General features: G+C 46.1%; 2 protein-coding genes across 2 annotated transcripts; both read left to right on the top strand.

Moving 5' to 3' along the window:
- Nucleotides 1–222: 222 nt before the first annotated feature.
- Nucleotides 223–10,164, top strand: LOC117042643 (tigger transposable element-derived protein 1-like). The gene is made up of 6 exons (XM_033142213.1): nucleotides 223–318; nucleotides 1,583–1,677; nucleotides 3,086–3,212; nucleotides 5,337–5,450; nucleotides 6,194–8,271; nucleotides 9,945–10,164. The coding sequence occupies exons 1-6, from the start codon at nucleotides 276–278 to the stop codon at nucleotides 10,032–10,034; spliced, it is 2,547 nt and encodes an 848-aa protein (XP_032998104.1). The 5' UTR covers nucleotides 223–275; the 3' UTR covers nucleotides 10,035–10,164.
- Nucleotides 10,165–10,302: 138 nt separating this feature from the next.
- On the top strand, nucleotides 10,303–10,939 carry LOC117042458 (zinc finger protein 300-like). The gene is made up of 2 exons (XM_033142004.1): nucleotides 10,303–10,311; nucleotides 10,418–10,939. The coding sequence occupies exons 1-2, from the start codon at nucleotides 10,303–10,305 to the stop codon at nucleotides 10,937–10,939; spliced, it is 531 nt and encodes a 176-aa protein (XP_032997895.1).
- Nucleotides 10,940–19,700: the final 8,761 nt, after the last annotated feature.

Genomic DNA, 19,700 nt, shown 5'->3' on the forward strand with positions numbered 1-19,700 from the left:
CATTGCAGAACAAACAAGCATTTGCAGAATTCCCCAAAAAGGAAAAGGAGAGTTGGTTGTTGTTGTTTTTTTAATAATAATAATAATAATCAGATAGCAATTGGATTCCAAACCAATGTACTACAATTCCCAGAAGCCCTTGCCTTCCAAGGGGGCCGGGAGGAGCGAGGACTACAATTCCCAGCATGCCCTGGCCTTTCCTGCTGGAGGGCTCCCCGCCCCCTTGCTTTGCCCAGCTTCGGAGCACAAAGGCAGGTGGTGGGGAAGCGCCGGAGATGCAAAGGGGATCCTGCCTGCTCTGGATGGGTCCTGGCGCCGGTGAGTTGCAGCTGGAAGGGGAGGAATGGGGGGCGAGGAGAACTGCAGGGTCTTGTCCGAGGTTGCCAGCTTCTTCGATCAGCCTCTGCTCCTGTGCTCCTGCTCCAGCAGCAGGCTTGGGCTGGTGGAAGTTGACTGCTTTTTATTTCCCCGGCGTGGAAAGCTTCTCTTGTTGATTTCTGAAGATCAACCTGCTTTTTAAAGGCAGGAAAGCAAGCCAGGACATTCCTCCCCACATTTGCGTCTTCCTGTATCTGGCTGGGCCTTAACTTGGCATGGGAAAAGAGGGAGATGTTTCAATCTGTTCCAGCAAAACACAGGTTCACACACAATTTGGTGGTGGCCCTATAAACCCAACTGGGTTTTTTAAAAAAAGTTTTGTTTTTTTTAAAGTAACTTTTTATTGGATTTTATAAACAAGGATCATAGGAATAATAAAAGGTATAACTAAAAAGACCAAGTCTTCCAATGTCATTTGTACATTGCAAAAATAGCATAATAAATTTGCAATTAATATCTATGACATATGGTTCATTATTAGTGGTCAATGTACAAGTCCTTGGTTTAAAAATAAACCAAGTGGAGTGAATTAAATAAAAACAGCAAGCGGAAACGGGAAAGAACTGCTCAGCTCTGTTTTGTTCAAAGCAGACATAGGCAAACTCTGGCCCTCCAGATGTTTGGGACTACAATTCCCATCATCCCTAGCTAACAGGGCCAGTGGTCAGGGATGATGGGAATTGTTGTCCCAAACATCTGGAGGGCCACAGTTTGCCTGTGCCTAGTTTAAAGCATATAAATCCAACTGTTTTTAAGGTGCCACAAAAAGTATGAATCCCCCCCCCAATTTTCCAATTCCCAATTCCAATGTACAGTTGTATATTACTGTAATATAAAGTTGTTACAGAACCATTTATAAATGTGGCAGTTTATTAAATCATACGTAATGAATCTATAATTCACTGCTTTCATGAAAATGTAGAGGGTTGTGCTTTTGATTCTCTCTCCCGCCCCTTCCCTAAATCAAATATCACTTTGAGCTTTGCAAAATACTTTTTGAGATATTCAGATTTCACAAATAGGGAGAGGGCTGTTGCACTGAGGTTCTGCTCGTGGGCTTCCCATTGCGTTTCCAGGTTGGCCACTGTGAGAACAGGATGCGGCCTGATCCAGTGAGGGGCTTTTTATGTTTGTATATTCTTCATCCATAAAATGCAGCTCAGTTTCCCCAATCCGCAAATAACGGAAATCTCATTTTTTAAAGATCCCTCAGAGTACCGAATGACGTCCTCAGTTGAACCTGGATCCCCCCCTTTTTCCAAAGGGAGAGGAGAAAACACTCTGGTGGAGTCAGCTGAGGTAGGAAATTTTTGAGGGAGGATGGATCAAAAAGTCCTAGAGTTAAGTGTCTCTCAGTCCTCTGCGGTGTACTAGATTTCTTCAGCTGTGGGAGCTAAGAATTATATCTCTGTGGTAGATAAATTCTGCTCCCAGGTAGGGCTGGGCAATATATTGCCCAAAACAAGTTTGAAATCCATATCACGATACCTGTTTCATAACTTTTGCCCTTGCGATATATCGCGAATCATAATGTGTGTTAGGGCTGAGTGATGTCTGGCTTTCACCAGCTGAACATTGTGATATACCGATATATCATGATGCCTAAAATAAGGATGTAACTGTCGAGGTGAACGAAATAATGTCCAGAAAATGGCTGCTACTTAGGGGTCTAAACAGGCATAGGCAAACTCTGGCCCTCCAGATGTTTTGGGACTACAATTCCCATCATCAGAGGCGTACCAAGCCGCTTGGGTGCCAGGGGCGGCAAGCCAAGCGGCACCCCCCAGGGGCGGGGCCTTGCTCCATAGCGTATGTGTCATGACGCATGCGCTACGGAGCGCAGCCTGGGCAGACTGTGCATGTCCGCACATGCGCAGTCCTATGGGCTGCTGCGGACATGTGCAGTCTGCCTGGACTCCCAAGCCCTCGCCCAGCCACGCCCCCCGGGAGTGCGACTACCAAGCCGCCGCCCGGCAGCCCTTCCGCCCGAGCAGCCACCGCACGGAAGGGACGGAAAAGGGATGCCGGGCTGTGCTTGGGAGTCGCACTCATGGGGGGTGGGGGGGTGCAGAGTGTCACCCTCCCCAGGCTGGAACCCGGGGCGGACCCCTCCTCCACATGCAGCTGCTGGGTGACCTTGGGCTAGTGGTCACACTTCTCTGAAGTCTCTCAGCCCCACTCACCTCACAGAGTGTTTGTTGTGGGGGAGGAAGGGAAAGGAGAATGTGAGCCGCTTTGAGACTCCTTAGGGTAGTGATAAAGCGGGATATCAAATCCAAACTCCTCTTCTTTTATGGTCAGCTAAGCGTAGAATTCAGCACACGTCATTTGGGCACTGTCTGCACTACGCATTTAAACCTGTATCATACCACTTTAAACTGTTATGCCTTCCCTCAAAGGATCCTGGGAACTCTATTTTGTTAAGGACGCAGACGGCTGCAAGGAGACCCCAATTCCCTTCACAGAGCTGCACTTCCCAGACTGGTTTAACAAGCAAATCCCAGGAAACTCCGGAAACTGCTGATTTGTGAGGAGAATAAGAGTCTCCTAAGAATTCGAGTTGCCATGAAGATCACTCGTTGACCTAGTGCCAGCCCTTGCCTCAGTCATTTAATCTATCTCACAGGGTTGTTTTGAGGAAGAATTGGGAAGCGAGGGAACCGTGTCCGCCACCTCGGGTCCCTCAGATTTCGCTTTGTTCTTGCAGGGCCCGTTGACCTTTGAAGACGTGGCCGTATATTTCACGGAAGGGCAGGCGGCTCTGCTGAACCCGGTCCAAAGGGCCTTGTACCGGGAGGTCATGCTGGAGAATTATGGGAATGTGTCCTCGCTGGGTAAGGAAGGAGGCGATGCCTTGATAAAAATCTTAAAATGGAAAGTGTAACCATGGTTGTATAGCAGCCTTCGCCTACCATATCGTTGGACTACAACTTCCATCATCCCTGACCATGCTAGCTGGGACTGATGGGAGCCAGTGTGGTGTAGTGGTTAAGAGTGGTAGACTCGTAATCTGGTGAACTGGGTTTGCGTCTCTGCTCCTCCACATGCAGCTGCTGGGTGACCTTGGGCTAGTCACACTTCTCTGAAGTCTCTCAGCCCCACTCACCTCACAGAGTGTTTGTTGTGGGGGAGGAAGGGAAAGGAGAATTTTAGCCGCTTTGAGACTCCTTCGGGTAGTGATAAAGCAGGATATCAAATCCAAACTCTTCTTCTCTTCGTCTTTTATAGTCCAAACCATCTGGAGGGCGCCAGTTTGGGGAAGGCTGGTGTATAGGGTAATCCTTGCGGTCTGCCTAAGAAATAAATGCATTTTCTGAATCATTTTGGCGTTGCACAGACAAACATTTCATTCTGAAATTATGGCTAAACATTCATTCATCCTGAAATGATGGCTGAAAGCAAAGGAAAAAAGGGAAGCTGTTAGATGATGGGTCCACTTCACTCTGTGTTCTCTGGCAGAAGCTCTCCAGTGTTTCAGGCAATATTTCAGCTCTCCAGAGTCCCTGATCTCTCCCAGCCTTAACTGGAGATGTTGGGGATTGAACCTGTGACCTTCTGCATGCAAAGCAGATGCTGTTCCATTGAGCTAAGGGCCTCCCTTATAAGAGCGTATTAAAATTTTTTCTTATTAAGTGCCAAGTAGGAATGTACGGAGTTTTTATATGTAGACTCTATCAGCAAAGTTGACATGGGCGTACCCAGGGGGGCGGGGGGGGGGGGCAGCTGCCCCCCCGAAGCAAAAAAAAATAAAAAAAAAATAAATGGTTATTGGGAGCCTAAAAGTAAAAAAAAGCTTGACTGGTCTTTCTCCCCCTCCCAAAATCTCAATAACAATTGAGCTCTTCCGCTCTTGCCGAGGAACAGTTGGCCACTCGTGTGTGTGTGTGTGTGTGTGTGTGTGTTTTGCGCCGGCTGTTTCCCCCTCCCTCATGCCGACAAAGAGCTGGCGTTCCTATCAGAGACCGGATCCTAGCCTGCACCCTGCTTGGTCAAATGGGGATGCAGGCTGAGACCTGGGCAGTGTCAGGGGGCGAATTCATCGTTGCCGGGATTCATCGTTGCAAGGGAGCTTGGCAAACAGAGTTCCCTTGGATGGTGAGTAGTTCCTTTGCGAGGACTGAGGATCCTGGGAAACTGAGTTTTTCAGCCATTTGGGGCTTTCTGGTTGGGGGGGGGAGTTTTTCTGTTTTTTTGAAGCTGTTTTTGTTTTTGAACCTGAATGACTATGGCTCCCCCCCCCCTAGTTTTGATCCTGGGTATGCCCCTGAAAGTTGACTCAGCATAAACTCTCCTTTTGCATAACTTGCAGTTAAACCTCAGTAAAGAAGAAGAAGAAGAAAAAGTAATGAAAGGAAATAAAAGAAGGGAGAACTGGGGGAAAATAGTTCATCTATGTAACCTTCCTTTTCTGCTCCTGTTGTTTTGTTTAATGGAAAGAGTGAATTGCATAAAAATTAAAATTTGCAGCCAGGCAAAATGAAAGATTAAATGGTTACATAGGCTTGGTCTTCTTAAGCTTATGCATATATACAGGTGAAACTCGAAAAATTAGAATATCGTGGAAAGGTTCATTTCTTTCAGTAATTCAACTTAAAAGGTGAAACTAATATATGAGATGGACTCATGACATGCAAAGTGAGATATGTCAAGCCTTTATTTGTTATAATTGTGATGATTATGGCGTACAGCTGATGAGAACCCCAAATTAACAATCTCAACTTTGGGGTTTTCATCAGCTGTGTGCCATAATCATCACAATTATAACAAGCAAAGGCTTGACATTTCTCGCTTTGCATGTCATGAGTCTATCTCATATATTAAACTCCAGTAGCTGATGAGAACAATTGCTTACATGAATGGACTTTTCCACGATGTTCTAATTTTTCGAGTTTCACCTGTATATATAAAACCCAGTCAGCCAATTGTGACCTTGATTTCCCCCCTCGTTCTTTCCCAAGAAGGATCGCCAGTCCTCAAGCCAGACCTCATCTCCCGGCTAGAGCAAGGGGAAGACATGTGGGTGCCCGATTCTCAGGGGATGGATGAAACCATGATCTCCAACACACACGCAGGTAAGGGGCTTGGGATAAGTTGGGGATTCGGCCCCCTGACCCTCAACAATTAGCAGTTGCCTGAAACTGTTTCATTTCCTCCCCCTCCAACTGCCTGAGAGCTTGACCACAACTAGCTCAGTTGGGGATGGGGGGACCCACCCATTTTGCTTCTCTTCTCATTTTTCTGATCTTCAATTCCATTCTCCACGTTCCTGCAGCAAATCTGCCTATTTTGTTTCTTTAAAAAAAATCCTATTGGAAATTATTTCTCCTAATAAGACACACGTTTGCTGGCAGTTTTGAGCTGCTTCTCCGACTGTTGCATTTTTGGGTGCTGTTTTTGCAAACGTATTGATTCTTATGCCCATGTTTACCTCAGATATGCCTTTTTCTAAATGTCGGTGGGAGAACCGCATCATGAAATTTGGACAGGTGTGCATTTCGAAGGGCGGCTCCCTCTCTGTTCTCGTACTGCCTCAGGAAGCATAAATTTGGCTTTAAATGGGAACGGAATGGGATTTCTGCCCCGTCCCTAAAAGGGATTCCAGGCCTCTGTGGAGCATTTCTGAGGTGCCCCATGGAACACGAGTGGGAAGACCCTCTAGCAAGGGGCCATATTCCTTTGTGGCAGCCTTCTGGGGGCCCCATGCCAGTGGAGGGTGTGGCCAGGGACAAAGTGGGTGGAGCCAAAGTTAAAAGTGGGTGGGGCAACAGACGTCCAGCTACGTTCCATACAAGACATCTTTCCATCCTCTATTCAGGCGAGCAAAAGGCATTACAGTGGAGCGACGTCATAAGCACATTTAATGTACACGAATTCAACTCCACGTACCTGTCGAAACAAGGCGTGGGCGACTGTCAAAGCCAAGTGTGGCCGGTTCCACCCAGTGAGCCGCCTTGGGGTGAGCGCGAGTGTGATTTCCTTGCCGAGCACACCGTATTTCAAGGAGAGCATTCGTCATACCCCATGACCCCTAAACACAAGCTAGCTGCCTGCAGGTCACCCGGAGGGCAGCGCAAGAAGCAGCGATCTGTTCCAACGCTGGAGGAGAAAGTGGCCGTGTTGGATTTATTGAGGACCGGCATGTCCGTTTCCAAAGTGGCCCGCGTATACGGCCGCAATGAATCCAGCATCCGTGCCATTAAGGTTCGAGAGAGAGAAATCCGTCAAGCCGTGGCCTCGGGTGCTCCCATAACGGCTAAGGTGACGAGCCAAGTTCGCGATCAGACTTTGGTGAAGGCGGAAAAGGCGTTGTACTTGTGGCTGGAAGACATGAACGGCCAAGGCGTTCCCGCCGACGGCAACATGATCCGAGAAAAAGCTCTTGACCTGTACGCGCTGTTCAAGCCTCTTACCGAAGAGGGGCGGCCTTGTGACGAGAAGGAGTTCAAAGCCAGCCAAGGTTGGCTCAACAGCTTTAGGAACCGCTTCAACCTGAAAAACGGGCACAGCCCCGGCGAGGCTGCTCCCACCAATAAACAAGCAGCGAAACCCTACTCCAAACAGTTAAAGAAACTGATAGAAGAAAAGGGGTATCTCCCCGAACAAGTTTTCAGCGCCGGCGAGACGGGGCTCTTCTGGAAGAAAATGCCCAGCCGCACGTACATTTCGAAAGCAGAAAGGCAGGCGGTCCAAGACCATGTGATGTTGTTGTTTTGTTGCAACGCGGCCGGGCATTTAATAAAGCCCGGCTTGCTCTGTGGGTCTGCGAATCCTCGTGCCCTAAAAGGCAAGGACAAACACCTCCTGCCTGTGTTCTGGCAATCGAGCAAAAAGGCTTGGGTGACGGCAGTGATATTCCTGGATTGGTTCCACCGATGCTTCGTTCCGGAGGTCAAGCGGTACCTCGAAGAGAAAGGAATCGAATTTAAGGTGTTGCTGATTGTCGATGATGCTCCCGGCCACCCCGAGGGAGTCCGGTTTGCGCATAGCGACGTCGAAGTTGTCTTTCTGCCCCATAGCGCCGCCTCCGTCATCCAGCCTCTGGACCAAGGCGTAGTTCGCTGCTTCAAGGCGAAGTACATGAGTCTTATGTTCTTGAGGGTCTGCAACGCTATGGACGCTGATCCCAGCCTCAGCGCAGCCGAGCGTTGGAAGTCCTTCAACATCGCCGACTGCATCACTTACATCAAACAAGCCACGGATGCGATCGAGCCTGAAACGGTCAACGCGTGTTGGCGAAACCTGTGGAAAAAATGTGTGACTGATTTCAGGGGCTTCCCAACCATTCACCACGAAGTGGAACGTATCGTTCGGGTGGCCAGGCAATTGGGCGGCGATGGCTTCAGCGACATCCTCGAGGAAGAAATAGAAGAATTAATCGAGGGCCATAGAGGAACGCCGGCTAGCGAAGAGCCGGAGGATCTGATAAAATCGGAAGAGGAAGATGACGACGAACAGGAAGAGCCGGCAAGTTGGAACCTTCCCAAATTTGCCGAGGTGTTTCAAGCGGCAAAGCACTTGAACGATTTGATTTCGGAATATGATCCCTCCATGGAGCAGAGCCTCAAAATCACACGTGGCATCGCGGAAGCCTTGAGGCCGTACCGAGAAATGTTTGAGGAGCTCAAGAGGCAGCAGCGGCAGTTGCCGGTCGCCATTTTGTTCTCAAAAAAACAACCGGCAGCGGATGAACCCTTGCAACCGACTCCTCGAGCGGACACAGAGACAGCTGCCTTGTGTGCGACTCACTCTCCATCATGCAAGCCTGGACCGTTCTCTGCCGGATCGGGATCAAACCCTCGTGACCCGGCAGCAGTGATATCGGGAGAAGAGAAAGACCAATTGCCTGAGTGTGTGCAGCAGCCCTCTTCATTGTGTCATCCTCGTCATATGCAGGTGTGTACCGCAGTGTGTTTTATGGGCGGTTTAAGGGATTTTCAAGGGTAATTTTGACTATTTAGGGACTATTTCCCTGTTTAGGGAAGTTTTTAAACTGTGATATTTTAAATGTATTTTAATGTTTGGTGGAAGCCGCCCAGAGTGGCTGGGTACAAATAATAAATTATTATTATTATTATTATTATTATTATTATTATTATTATTATTATATACAGAATTTTTGCCTTAGGTGCTGAGTTCGGAGCCTAACCCCAGTATTAGATGCAATTCCATGGTATTGTAGTTTGAGGATACATGGGGCGAAGGCCCTTGAGGATGTGGGGCAGGTTTATGATGGAGGGGGTGTAGCCTGTTGAAGCGCATGGGGGCTGGCTGGAGAGAGGGGCCTGGAAGCCAGAGTTTTCCAACTTCTGGGTTAAAATATTGCAATTACTATAGAGCTCCAGGTTCAAATCCCCACTCGGCTGTGAAGGCCACTGAGCGATTCTGGGGCATTCACACATACTGCCTAAGCTGCCTCACGGGGTTGTTGTGAGGAGAAAATTGAGAGGTGGGCGGAAATAAGTATGTACCATGCCCTGAGTCTTCTGCAGAGAAGGCAGGGTGTCCACATAATGAACAAATAAATGCTGTGCTCACCAAAACGTACATTTCTTTTGTATTTTTTGCAGTGGCTTGGCTCCTCCGATAAGATCAAGGAGTTCCATGGGACTGTTTCCCTCCCCTTCTCGTCCACCCTGTCCCAACTGGCAATGTCTGCCACCTCATGATGGCTTCTTTTTTACCAAGAGATGGGCAGATCCTGCTCCTCAGCCAAGGCAAACCTTTTTACCCCTTCTCATTTGCCCACCCTTATCCCTCCACCCAAGGATGGCAGGGAATGGCTTGTTTATCATTGTATCAAGTCTGAAGGGGTCTTAATGGTTTAGATATGGTTTTCTTTTCTCCTTTCTGTATCTCTTAGGACAGGCATCGCCAACCTTTTCTGGGCCGGTGGGTGTATTTGGAATGCTGTGGTCACAAAATGGCTGCCGCCGGAGGCATGCCTTGAGACAAAATGGTTGCCACATGTAAAAGAACAGGGGAGAGGGCAATGAAACCGGACAAGGAAGCTCTTCCATCAGCTGCCCCATCAATGGGTGTTATGTGCTTTTTACTGATCATAAAATCATAGAATTGTAGAGTTGGAAGGGTTCTAAGGGTCATCTAGTCCAACCCCCTGCAATGCTGTGTTTGACATTCCAGTTGAGTTTCAGGGCACTTCCAGACAGCCAATATTTGGGAGTGGGATTCAGGCATGAGATTATAGTGGATTTGGAGCTCTTGTGCAATAAACCCTCCCTTCCCAGCTTTACCCAAATTTCCATTTTGAATTGTCATTTTTCTCTCAGTTTCCCTCCATCTCTGCTAATAATAAAAACAACGAGGAGGCTGGGTGCCCAGTCATGGCATCCGATAAAATGTGGGCCTGCTCAAGGGGGCCCATTTAATGTGGGAGAGGCTGGTGTGGATTTTTGAAACAATCTTTACTCAGCAGGCACCATAGTAGGTACTGGGGGGCACACGTGGGCACCATGTTGGCAACCCTTGCCTTGTCCATTTTCTGAGGTTGCTTCTTACAAGGATCAGCAGTGAATCCCTGTATGTTTTTTGCTCTTTTCTCCTTGCAGGCGACTCGGAGAAGAGGCATTCATGCCCGGAGTGCAGCCGGCATTTTGCTCGGAAATCATCTCTTGCCAGACATCAGAGAATCCACGTAGGAGAGAAACCCTACAACTGCTTGGAGAGTGGGAAGGGTTTCCCCCGGGAGGCAGAACTCGGGAGCCATCGGAGAGCCCACCCGGAAGAGAAACCGTATAGGTGCCGGGAGTGTGGGAAACGTTTTGTTTACAAATCAAAACTCATTGTGCATCGGAGGGCCCACACGGGAGAGAAACCCTACAAGTGCCCGGAGTGCGGGAAAGGCTTCGCTTACAAGTCTTGCCTCGTAAGTCATCAGAGGCTCCACACCGGAGAGAAACCGTACGAATGTCCGGAGTGTGGGAAAACCTTCGCTCAGCAGTCTGCTTTTGTGATACACCGGAGAATCCACACGGGAGAGAAGCCCTACAAATGCACCAAGTGTTGCAAATCTTTCCCTCAGCTCTCCAACCTGGTGAACCACCAGAGGGTCCACACAGGAGAGAAGCCCTACAACTGCCTGGAGTGTGGTAAATCTTTTGCCCAGTGCTCGGCCCTTGTGATCCACCACAGGGTCCACATCGGGGAGAAACCCTACACGTGCTTAGAGTGCGGGAAAGGATTCCCACAGCAGTCGGAGCTTGCAAAACACTGGAGGACCCACACGGGAGAGAAACCCTATACCTGCCTGGAGTGTGGGAAAGGTTTTCTTCAACAGGCTCACCTCAGCGGACACCAGAGAATCCACTCGGGCGAGAAACCCTACGGCTGCAGGGAGTGTGGGAAATGTTTTGCCGACCAATCAAACCTGGCAAACCACCAGAGGACCCACACAGGGGAGAAGCCCTACGATTGCACTGGGTGCGGCAAGCGTTTTGGCCAAAAATCCCACCAGAGAGTTCACACCAGAGAGTTCACACAGGAGAGAAGCCTTACAACTGTTCAGAGTGTGGGAAATGTTTTGCCCAAAAATCAAATCTTTTGATGCATCAGAGAGTCCATTTGGGGTAGAACTTTGCTTGTAACGTGCTCTGCATATCTATTTTTTAAGTTTCCCTTTAAGTTTGCAATACTGTCTTTGCATTATTCACCCGTGAGAGCATTTGAATGAAAGGAGAATAAATTGTCACACTATGCAAATAGCACAAGTAGACCTCTCCGGAGTCTGCCATGAGACACTGGAGGAATCCTTGTCCGATCTTCCTGTCTCATGCAAGATATAAACTGTTGCCGTGCCATGCAATATTATTATTTATTGAATTTACATACTGCCCTATACCTGGAGGTCTCAGGGTGGTTCACAGAACAAAATCAAAATATACAATCAAAATATATAATATGCAAAATATATAATCAAAATTAAAACAACAACCTAATAAAGCCCTGTTTAGGGAAGTTTTTTTAATGACTGATGTTTTAATGTATTTTTCATCTCCTGTTGGAAGCCAGCCAGAGTGGCTGGGGAAACCCAGCCAGGTGGGTGGGGTATAAGTAATAAATTATTATTATTATTATTATTATTATTATTATTATTATTATTATTATTATTATTATTAACCCCCCTCCAAAAAGGCCACATTTTAAAAGGGCATAGGATGTCAATCAAATCAACCAAAGGCCTGGTTAAAAAGGAACGTTTTTGCTTGGTGCCTAAAGTTGTATAATGAAGGCGCCAGGTGAACTTCCCTGGGGAGACCATTCCACAGATGGGGAGCCACTGCAGAGAAGGCCACGTTCTCGTGTTGCCACCCTCCAGACCTCTCGAGGAGGAGGCACGCGAAGGAGGGCCTCAGAAGATGATCTCGGGGTCCGGGTTGGTTCATATGGAATCATAGAATCCTAGAGTTGGAAGAGACCACAAGGGCCATCCAGTCCAACCCCCTGCCAAGCAGGAAACACCATCAAAGCATTCCTGACAGATGGCCGTCAAGCCTCCGCTTAAAGACCTCCAAAGAAGGAGACTCCACCACACTCCTTGGCAGCAAATTCCACTGTCGAACAGCTCTTACTGCCAGGAAGTTCTTCCTAATGTTTAGGTGGAATCTTCTTTCTTTCTCAACCAATAAAACCACTGTTGCTGCCCTCCAAAAAGGCGGGAAGCAGATTTAACGTTCATTGATAACTTCAAATATTGCCGGAACTACAAAGAAAAGGCGGATTAATCTTATTGGTAAACCAACTATTCATTCTTACTTTCACTTTTGCTTTCACGCGTAAAGATACTAAAAGTAGTTCTCAAAAAACCCATTAAAGCAAATGAAACAACCGCGGATCTTTTAATGGATCCACGCAGCGTATTCCGACACCGTCCAAAATGCAAACGGGGGTTTGCAAAGCCACCAGGGGCATAGGAAACTCCCTGGGCTCTTCTGATCTGAATGCTCGTATTTTCAACCCTAAAAGGGGAACTTTTTCTACATCAGGGTTGGGACACTGTTGTACTATTTCAGTCTGCAGTTGGCTAGGATAATTCAGGCTTCTTGTCTTAATTTACAAGACTCTTAACAACTTGGGTCTAAGTTACAGGTAGGTAGCCGTGTTGGTCTGCCATAGTCAAAACAAAATAAAATAAAAGATTCCTTCCAGTAGCACCTTAGAGACCAACTAAGTTTGTTCTTGGTATGAGCTTTCGTGTGCATGCACACTTCACATGATAGCTCATACCGAGAACAAACTCAGTTGGTCTCTAAGGTGCTACTGGAAAGAATTTTTTATTTTATTTTGTTTTAACGTGGGTCTAGAATATCTTAGGGCTCGTCTGAATACTTATATCCCTGCCTCTCACCAAGCACTTTGCGGGACTCGCAATTTGTGGCTCAAATGCACGGTTTATAACCCCAGGAGCCATGCATCCAGTACTGTGGGCCCAATCCTGTGGAACTCCCTTCCACCTGAAATTTCACATACATGTTGAACTTCAGGCATTGAACAACAGTCAGTCTATTCCAGCAGGCATTTTAAGTAAGTTAAACTGTGCCTATTTATGAAATGTATGTTTTTTGTTTTATTATTATGGTTCATGGATTGTTTTATTTCTCTGTAAACTGCTTTGTGACCACCCAGTCTTAGAAACTGGGATAGGAAAGCTAAGAGCCAAATGGCTCCTGGGACCCGGGTTGTGGGTGCCAAAACAGAATGTCTAGTCATCATTTTGGGGTGTGGGTGTGTCCAGCAACACTTTTTATTTATTATTTTCAGAAGCATGAACTAATACACAATTCACATAAGTGACACATTGTTAGTATCACATTTTTAACAGAAATTGTTGATATATGTTTAATTTGGTGTTTGCACAGTAAAAATACTGGTAGCATACTTCAGTTTTCAAAACACTCTACTCTTTATTGTTAAACATACTGTCTATCCTTCACATATACTTCGAGGCTTCAAAGCATATACATTTCAGTAATCCTTGAGTTTCAGCCTGGTGCAAAAAATGGCACCCAGACTTTTTGAGGTGTCCGCAAAGGGAGAATCTTTAGGCGTGAAATGCGCCTGGCCCCCTGCTAGTTTCGAACCCTGTGACCATCTACGGTCAAAAACGGTCTGTAAATATGCAGCGTATCTGTTTTGCAGTGGCAGGCAGTTCCAAAGGGTAGTTGCCACCGCACAAAAGGCCTGATTCCAAAATCATGCCGCATGGACATGTTGATAGGATGGTGTTTTGCAGAAGGTCCTCTGCTGCAGAATCCAATGATCGAGTTGAGTATGCAGGGGGAAGCCTTGACTAAGTGGCGCAGATTTGTTGCTAAATCCTGGTTCAGCCATTTCATGCTGGAATCGCCTTTCAGTTTTTGTTGTTGCTGTCCAATAAGGTTGCTTTTCAAGTTAGCTGCTGAGTGGTTTGGGAGTTTATGCTTTCAATGTGCAATGTTTTATTACATTTTTATGTATGTTGGAAGCTGCCCAGAGTGGCTGGTGCAATCCAGTCGGATGGGCAGGGCACAAATAATAAAATTATTATTATTAAATTATTACAATAAAGGTCCTAGTCGTGATCGGTATAGCTTTATTATGCATGTGGCCAAAAAATGAAAACAGAAGACTCCACTCGCGTTATGAAATGATTTGGTTAACGTAAATAGTTGCCTGCAATAAGAACTTATTTGGATTTTCATTCAGTAATATTGCCTAAAATATCTTCTGGGTTAGGGTGGGGTATTTTATTATATAATAATCTAATATAAAATATGTAATAATATAATACCAAATAAAACGTCCTAGCCCTTAATGCTCCTCCAGACAATCTATTTATTTATAACTGCTGACAGTTCAGTCAGTTAGAGCTTTGTGCAGATAACACCAAGGTTTCAGGTTCGATCCCTGTTTGGGACAGCTGCATATTCATTCCTGTATTTCAGGGGGTTGGACTGGATGATCCACAGTTTCCCTTCCAATTCTACAACTCTGTTACTCTATGAAGGTTCATCCCAATGTAATTCAACAAATCAAATTCCAAACGTGGGTTAAATTATATCCAGTCTGTATTGAGCTTTGGATCCAAATTGCCTATGGGTCCATTCTACCACATCCTGTCTTGCTTGTCTGACTTCCCACACGGCTATTAATTTCACTGGGTTTACTCTTGGGTAGGACTGGCACTGGCCACAACCTCAGGGCTCATTTTTTGCCCTGTGCTCTCTCCGGGACTGGGGTGAAATGTTGCAGCTACACTGTTGATATGGACAGAATATTGCCAGCACAAAACCCAGTGCTCATATAAGTTTTCCCTGGGTGCCCATACACTACCAGGGCAGGTTCAGGCTCCTTGTATTAATTTGCAGGCCCTAAATAATTTGGGTTCAGGATACTTCAGGTACTGCCTCACCAGCAGGCATCCTATAGCTCTAACTGATCTTTGTGGTTTTTCATATAGAATCTTTGTAAACCTCTTAAGAGACTGTTGTAGTTAAATGGTACATAAATTGTATAAAGGCGTGCTCTGGTCCATGGGGTCACGAAGAGTCGGACACGACTGAACGACTGAACAACAACAAAATTGTATTAACTGAATAATAAAATAAAAACCATTCCCCGCCACTTCCCTAACCTGCAAAAAGTCAAGAGTTTCCTTTTGAAAGTGCCTGAATCCATTTCAGTTGTCCAAACTTAAATTTCCTGATATTTCCATCCCTTTTGCAAGCTACTGACTGGCGGCACCCACCCTGACTCTCTTAACTACACACACACACAAATCATTTTGCTGAGTGTTTTTAGGGTTTACCGTAATTTATGTTGTTTTTCTGCTTTTGCCCAACAATGTCACGATAATACTGCATGTTTGTTTCGCCAATCCTGCTTTTCCTATTTGGTGTATATCCTGCATCTAGTAACTCAGTAAAGAATTGAAATCTAAATCTAGTCCCCGTTTTTATATTCCATGTACATCCTGCATAGAGAAGTTTTCAATGTTTAATGTTTCATTATTATTATTTAAATATGCTAGAAGCTGCCCAGAATGGCTGGGGCAGCACAATCAGACAGGCAGGGTACTGCTACTAATACTAAGGCTTTGCTCAAATGATAAAGCAGTGAATTTCTCAAACTAAGAGGTCATAGAATCATAGAGTTGGAAGGGACCACAAGGGCCATCCAGTCCAACCCCCTGCCAAGCAGGAAACACCATCAAAGCATTCCTGACAGATGGCTGTCAAGCCTCTGCTTAAAGACCTCCAAAGAAGGAGACTCCACCACACTCCTTGGCAGCAAATTCCACTGCCGAACAGCTCTTACTGTCAGGAAGTTCTTCCTAATGTTTAGGTGGAATATTCTTTCTTGTAGTTTGAATCCATTGCTCCGTGTCCGCTTCTCTGGAGCAGCAGAGAACAACCTTTCACCCTCCTCTATATGACATCCTTTTATATATTTGAACATGGCTATCCTATCACCCCTTAACCTTCTCTTCTCCGGGCTAAACATACCCAGCTCCCTAAGCCGTTCCTCATAAGGCATCGTTTCCAGGCCTTGGACCATTTTGGTTGCCCTCCTCTGGACACCTTCCAGCTTGTCAGTATCCTTCTTGAACTGTGGTGCCCAGAACTGGACACAGTATTCCAGGTGAGGTCTGACCAGAGCGGAATACAGTGGTACTAATACTTCCCTTGGTCTAGATGCTATACTCCTATTGATGCAGCCCAGAATTGCATTGGCTTTTTTAGCTGCTGCATCACACTGTTGACTCATGTCAAGTTTATGGTCTACCAAGACTCCTAGATCCTTTTCACATGTACTGCTCTCAAGCCAGGTGTCACCCATCCTGTATTTGTGACTTTCATTTTCATTGCAGCCCAGAATTGTGGGAATGTTTAGGAGTGTGGATGAGTATATATTATTTATATATCTCAATCCCAGCTTGTGTGAGCAAGCTCCAAACTTAGCAGAGTTTACATTCCCTTTTAAAACACAGCAGAAAAACGTTTGCATAGGCTTGCTTAAGCCAGCTATATTCCTGGTATATTCCCCTTGTTCCCTCTTAAAAGTAGAAAGACACAATACTGATTATAAGATATAAAAGGAGTTTACTTACAGACATCCATGAGTTACAGTACATGCTTCAAGGAGGCAGACAAACTTAGATAAATGTATTTACATGCAGTGAAGCTGCTTCCATGAGGGAACAGGCTTCACCTCTGCTTCTCTCAGCTGCAGGCTGAGAGAGAGCATGCTGCTTCTTCAAAGGATGAGGCAAAATGGAGAGTGATCTTTTGGGATGTTGTTCCCAGGTAAGACCACACCTACTTCTGGTTCCTGTAACTCAGTCCAGGTAAACAGGAAGTTAAGCCTGGAGGACTGAGTTACCTTCATGTCCTCTCTAGGAGTGTTGTGTTTGGCTGCTCTGTGCTTACATCCCACAAACCCCTTCTCAGACGAACACAACATACAAACATATACAACTTTATTCAACCACCCAGAGTCCCAGCTTGACACGTAGATTCTGGAAACTCTCTCTTGGGAGGGGCTTCGTCAGGATGTCCGCAGCCATCTCATTGGTGCAGCAGTACGACAGTTCCACAAGTCCATCCTGGACTGCCTGACGTATATAATGGTACCTCACACCTATATGTTTTGTCCTGGCAAGGAACTTTTCACTCTGAGTCAGTTTTATGCAACTCTGATTGTCCTCCAGCAAACTGACAGCTTGCTTTCTCACCAAACCAAAGTCCTTGATGAGTTCATCGAGCCAGGCAATCTCTCGGCACGCTTCCGATGCAGAAATATATTCAGCTTCTGTGGAAGATAATGCTACACAGTTCTGTTTATAACTGCCCCACACAACAGGTCCATCCCCAAACATAAAAACATGACCACTTGTTGATTTATAATCAGCATTATCCCCAGCCCAATCTGCATCAGTGTACCCCACCAACTTAGGGTCACTGACAGCTGGCAACCTTAATTTACAGTTCACTGTACCCTTCAGATAACGCACCACCCTCTTTACACCAGCCCAATCATGCTCAGTGGGAGAACTCACTTTCCTGCTAAGAATCCCCACTGCATTGGCTATGTCAGGTCTACATGTGGTAACTAAATACAAAAGTTTACCAATTACCGACCTATATTCACTGTTATCTGGCAACAGCTTCGAATCCTGCTGATTCTTGAGGAAGTCTGTGGCCATGGGCGTTGCAACTGTGTTTGCATCTTGCAACTGCATGCATTCAATCAGTTCATTTATTTTCTGTCGCTGGCTGAGAAGGAATGATCCGTCTTCCTCTCTTTCCACCTGGATTCCTAGGTAGTACTTGACATCTCCTAGTTCTTTGACTCCCACCTCTTTGCTGAGGTGTTTCACAATTTGCACATAGTCTCTGTTATTAGATGTTGCGATAATCAAGTCATCAACGAAAGCCAATATATAAGAAAATTGTCCATTACTTGACTTACTGTACAAGCATTTGTCAGCGTTTCCTTGCTTGTATCCAAGTTGCACCAGCATACTGTGCAATTTCTGATTCCAAGCTCTAGCAGCCTGCCTTAATCCATAAAGTCCTTTTTCTAATTTGCAGACTAGATGAGCCTCATTCGGTTTTATAAAACCCTTAGGCTGTTTCATATAAATCTGTTCTGTAATCTCGCCATGCAAAAACGCAGTCGAAATATCGATTTGACGCACGTCCATTTGCTTAGAGGCTGCTATGCTCAAAAGCATTCTTACGCTACTGTATCTTACAGTTGGTGCAAATGTTTCATCATAATCTTCACCATATTTCTGCGAAAATCCTTGTGCTACTAGCCTTGCTTTGTAGCGTTGCACTTCCCCTTCTGACCCCTTCTTAACCTTGAAAACCCACTTGCAGCCAATGGCTTTCTTACCCGGAGGTAGTTCTGTGAGGGTCCAAGTCTTGTTTTGATGCAGTGCATCCATCTCCTCCTGCGCAGCCTTCTTCCAGAGACTAGCTTCTGCAGTTGGCATCCGCTGAATCTCTTCCCATGTGGAAGGTTCCTGTGGTGACGCCGACCCTGCAAGGTAGGACAACCTTACCGGTGGAACACCTCTGTTGGTTCTGGATGAGCGTCTGACCTCTGGTTCTGGTTCCTGAACCGCATCAGCTTCTTCATCATCCTCCAACGCTGGCATGTCCCCTTCTGGATCCTCTTCGTCTCTGGAGCCGCCAGGATTCTGGTCCTCTGCGTCTTCTGGTGCATCACCTGTAGGGGGCGCTATGACACTAGAAGGCAGATTAGTACTTTGTGGGGTTACAGAAGGAAAGTGTATAAGTTCTTGAGTCCATTCTGACTCCTTGGAACAGTCAATGACAGTCTTCCTTGTGTCAACCTTTGCATGCTCATCAAAATAGATTGCATGTTGTGCGCTGACCTTACCAGTTCGTAAGTCCATCACTCTGTATCCTTTTCCTCCAGAGGCGTACCCAACCAGGATACCTGCCTGTGCTCTGGAGTCTAGCTTGTGTCTGTGTTCCTTGGGCACGTGATAGTAACACAGACTACCAAACACACGTATGTGTGACAAATTAGGCGTTCTTCCATGCCAAAGTTCAAATGGTGTGCGCTCTGCCCCCTTGGTGGGCAATCTATTCTGGAGATAAACGGCTGTATGGGCTGCATTTCCCCATAGTCTTTGGGGCAAGGATGCTTCCTTTAGCATGCATCTTGTCATTTCCATAATGGATCTGAATTTCCTTTCGGCTATCGAATTCTGTTGTGGGGTATATGCGACTGTGGTTACATGTATGATACCTTCCTTGGACATGAGATCTTGCATTTCACGTGAGCAGTACTCACCTCCATTGTCACTCATCAACACACCTGGAGCTCTCTGGAACTTGTTCTTGACCATGGCAATGTAGTCTCTGAACATTTCTACTGTCTCACATTTCTCTCTGATGAAATATGCAACACAATATCTCGAAAAATCATCAAGAAATATCAATATATATTTGTTGTTTCCAAGTGATGGAACATTGATTGGTCCACATAGATCTGAATGCACAATGTCCAAAACTTTAGTACTTCTTTGCTCTGCACAACGTGGAAAAGAAGGTTTTACAGCCTTTTCAGTTATACAACTTATGCATTTTGTTGGAGCCTGGTTGTTGCTCCCTTTTACCTGCAAACCTCTTACAAGATCCTTCTTTTGTAGATCCAGAATGACGTTTCTGTCTCTGTGTCCCAATCTTCGGTGCCACAGCGTTAAATCTGCTTCATCCTTCTGGCTGGAATGGGCGACTTTTGCAGACTGCTTTTCTGAAACATTAAGCTCATAAACCCCATTTGTTAGTCTG

Source organism: Lacerta agilis, chromosome 2, assembly GCF_009819535.1.
Source record: "Lacerta agilis isolate rLacAgi1 chromosome 2, rLacAgi1.pri, whole genome shotgun sequence".
Lineage (NCBI taxonomy): Eukaryota > Metazoa > Chordata > Lepidosauria > Squamata > Lacertidae > Lacerta > Lacerta agilis.

What these genes read in the sequence shown, in the direction of transcription:
- LOC117042643 (XM_033142213.1), top strand. Translation starts at nt 276, where the DNA reads ATGCAAAGGGGATCCTGCCTGCTCTGGATGGGTCCTGGCGCCG. An exon ending in CTCTGGTGGAGTCAGCTGAG is followed by an intron (nt 1,678 to 3,085) that starts GTAGGAAATTTT and finishes TTGTTCTTGCAG; the next exon opens with GGCCCGTTGACCTTTGAAGA. An exon ending in TGGGAATGTGTCCTCGCTGG is followed by an intron (nt 3,213 to 5,336) that starts GTAAGGAAGGAG and finishes TTCTTTCCCAAG; the next exon opens with AAGGATCGCCAGTCCTCAAG.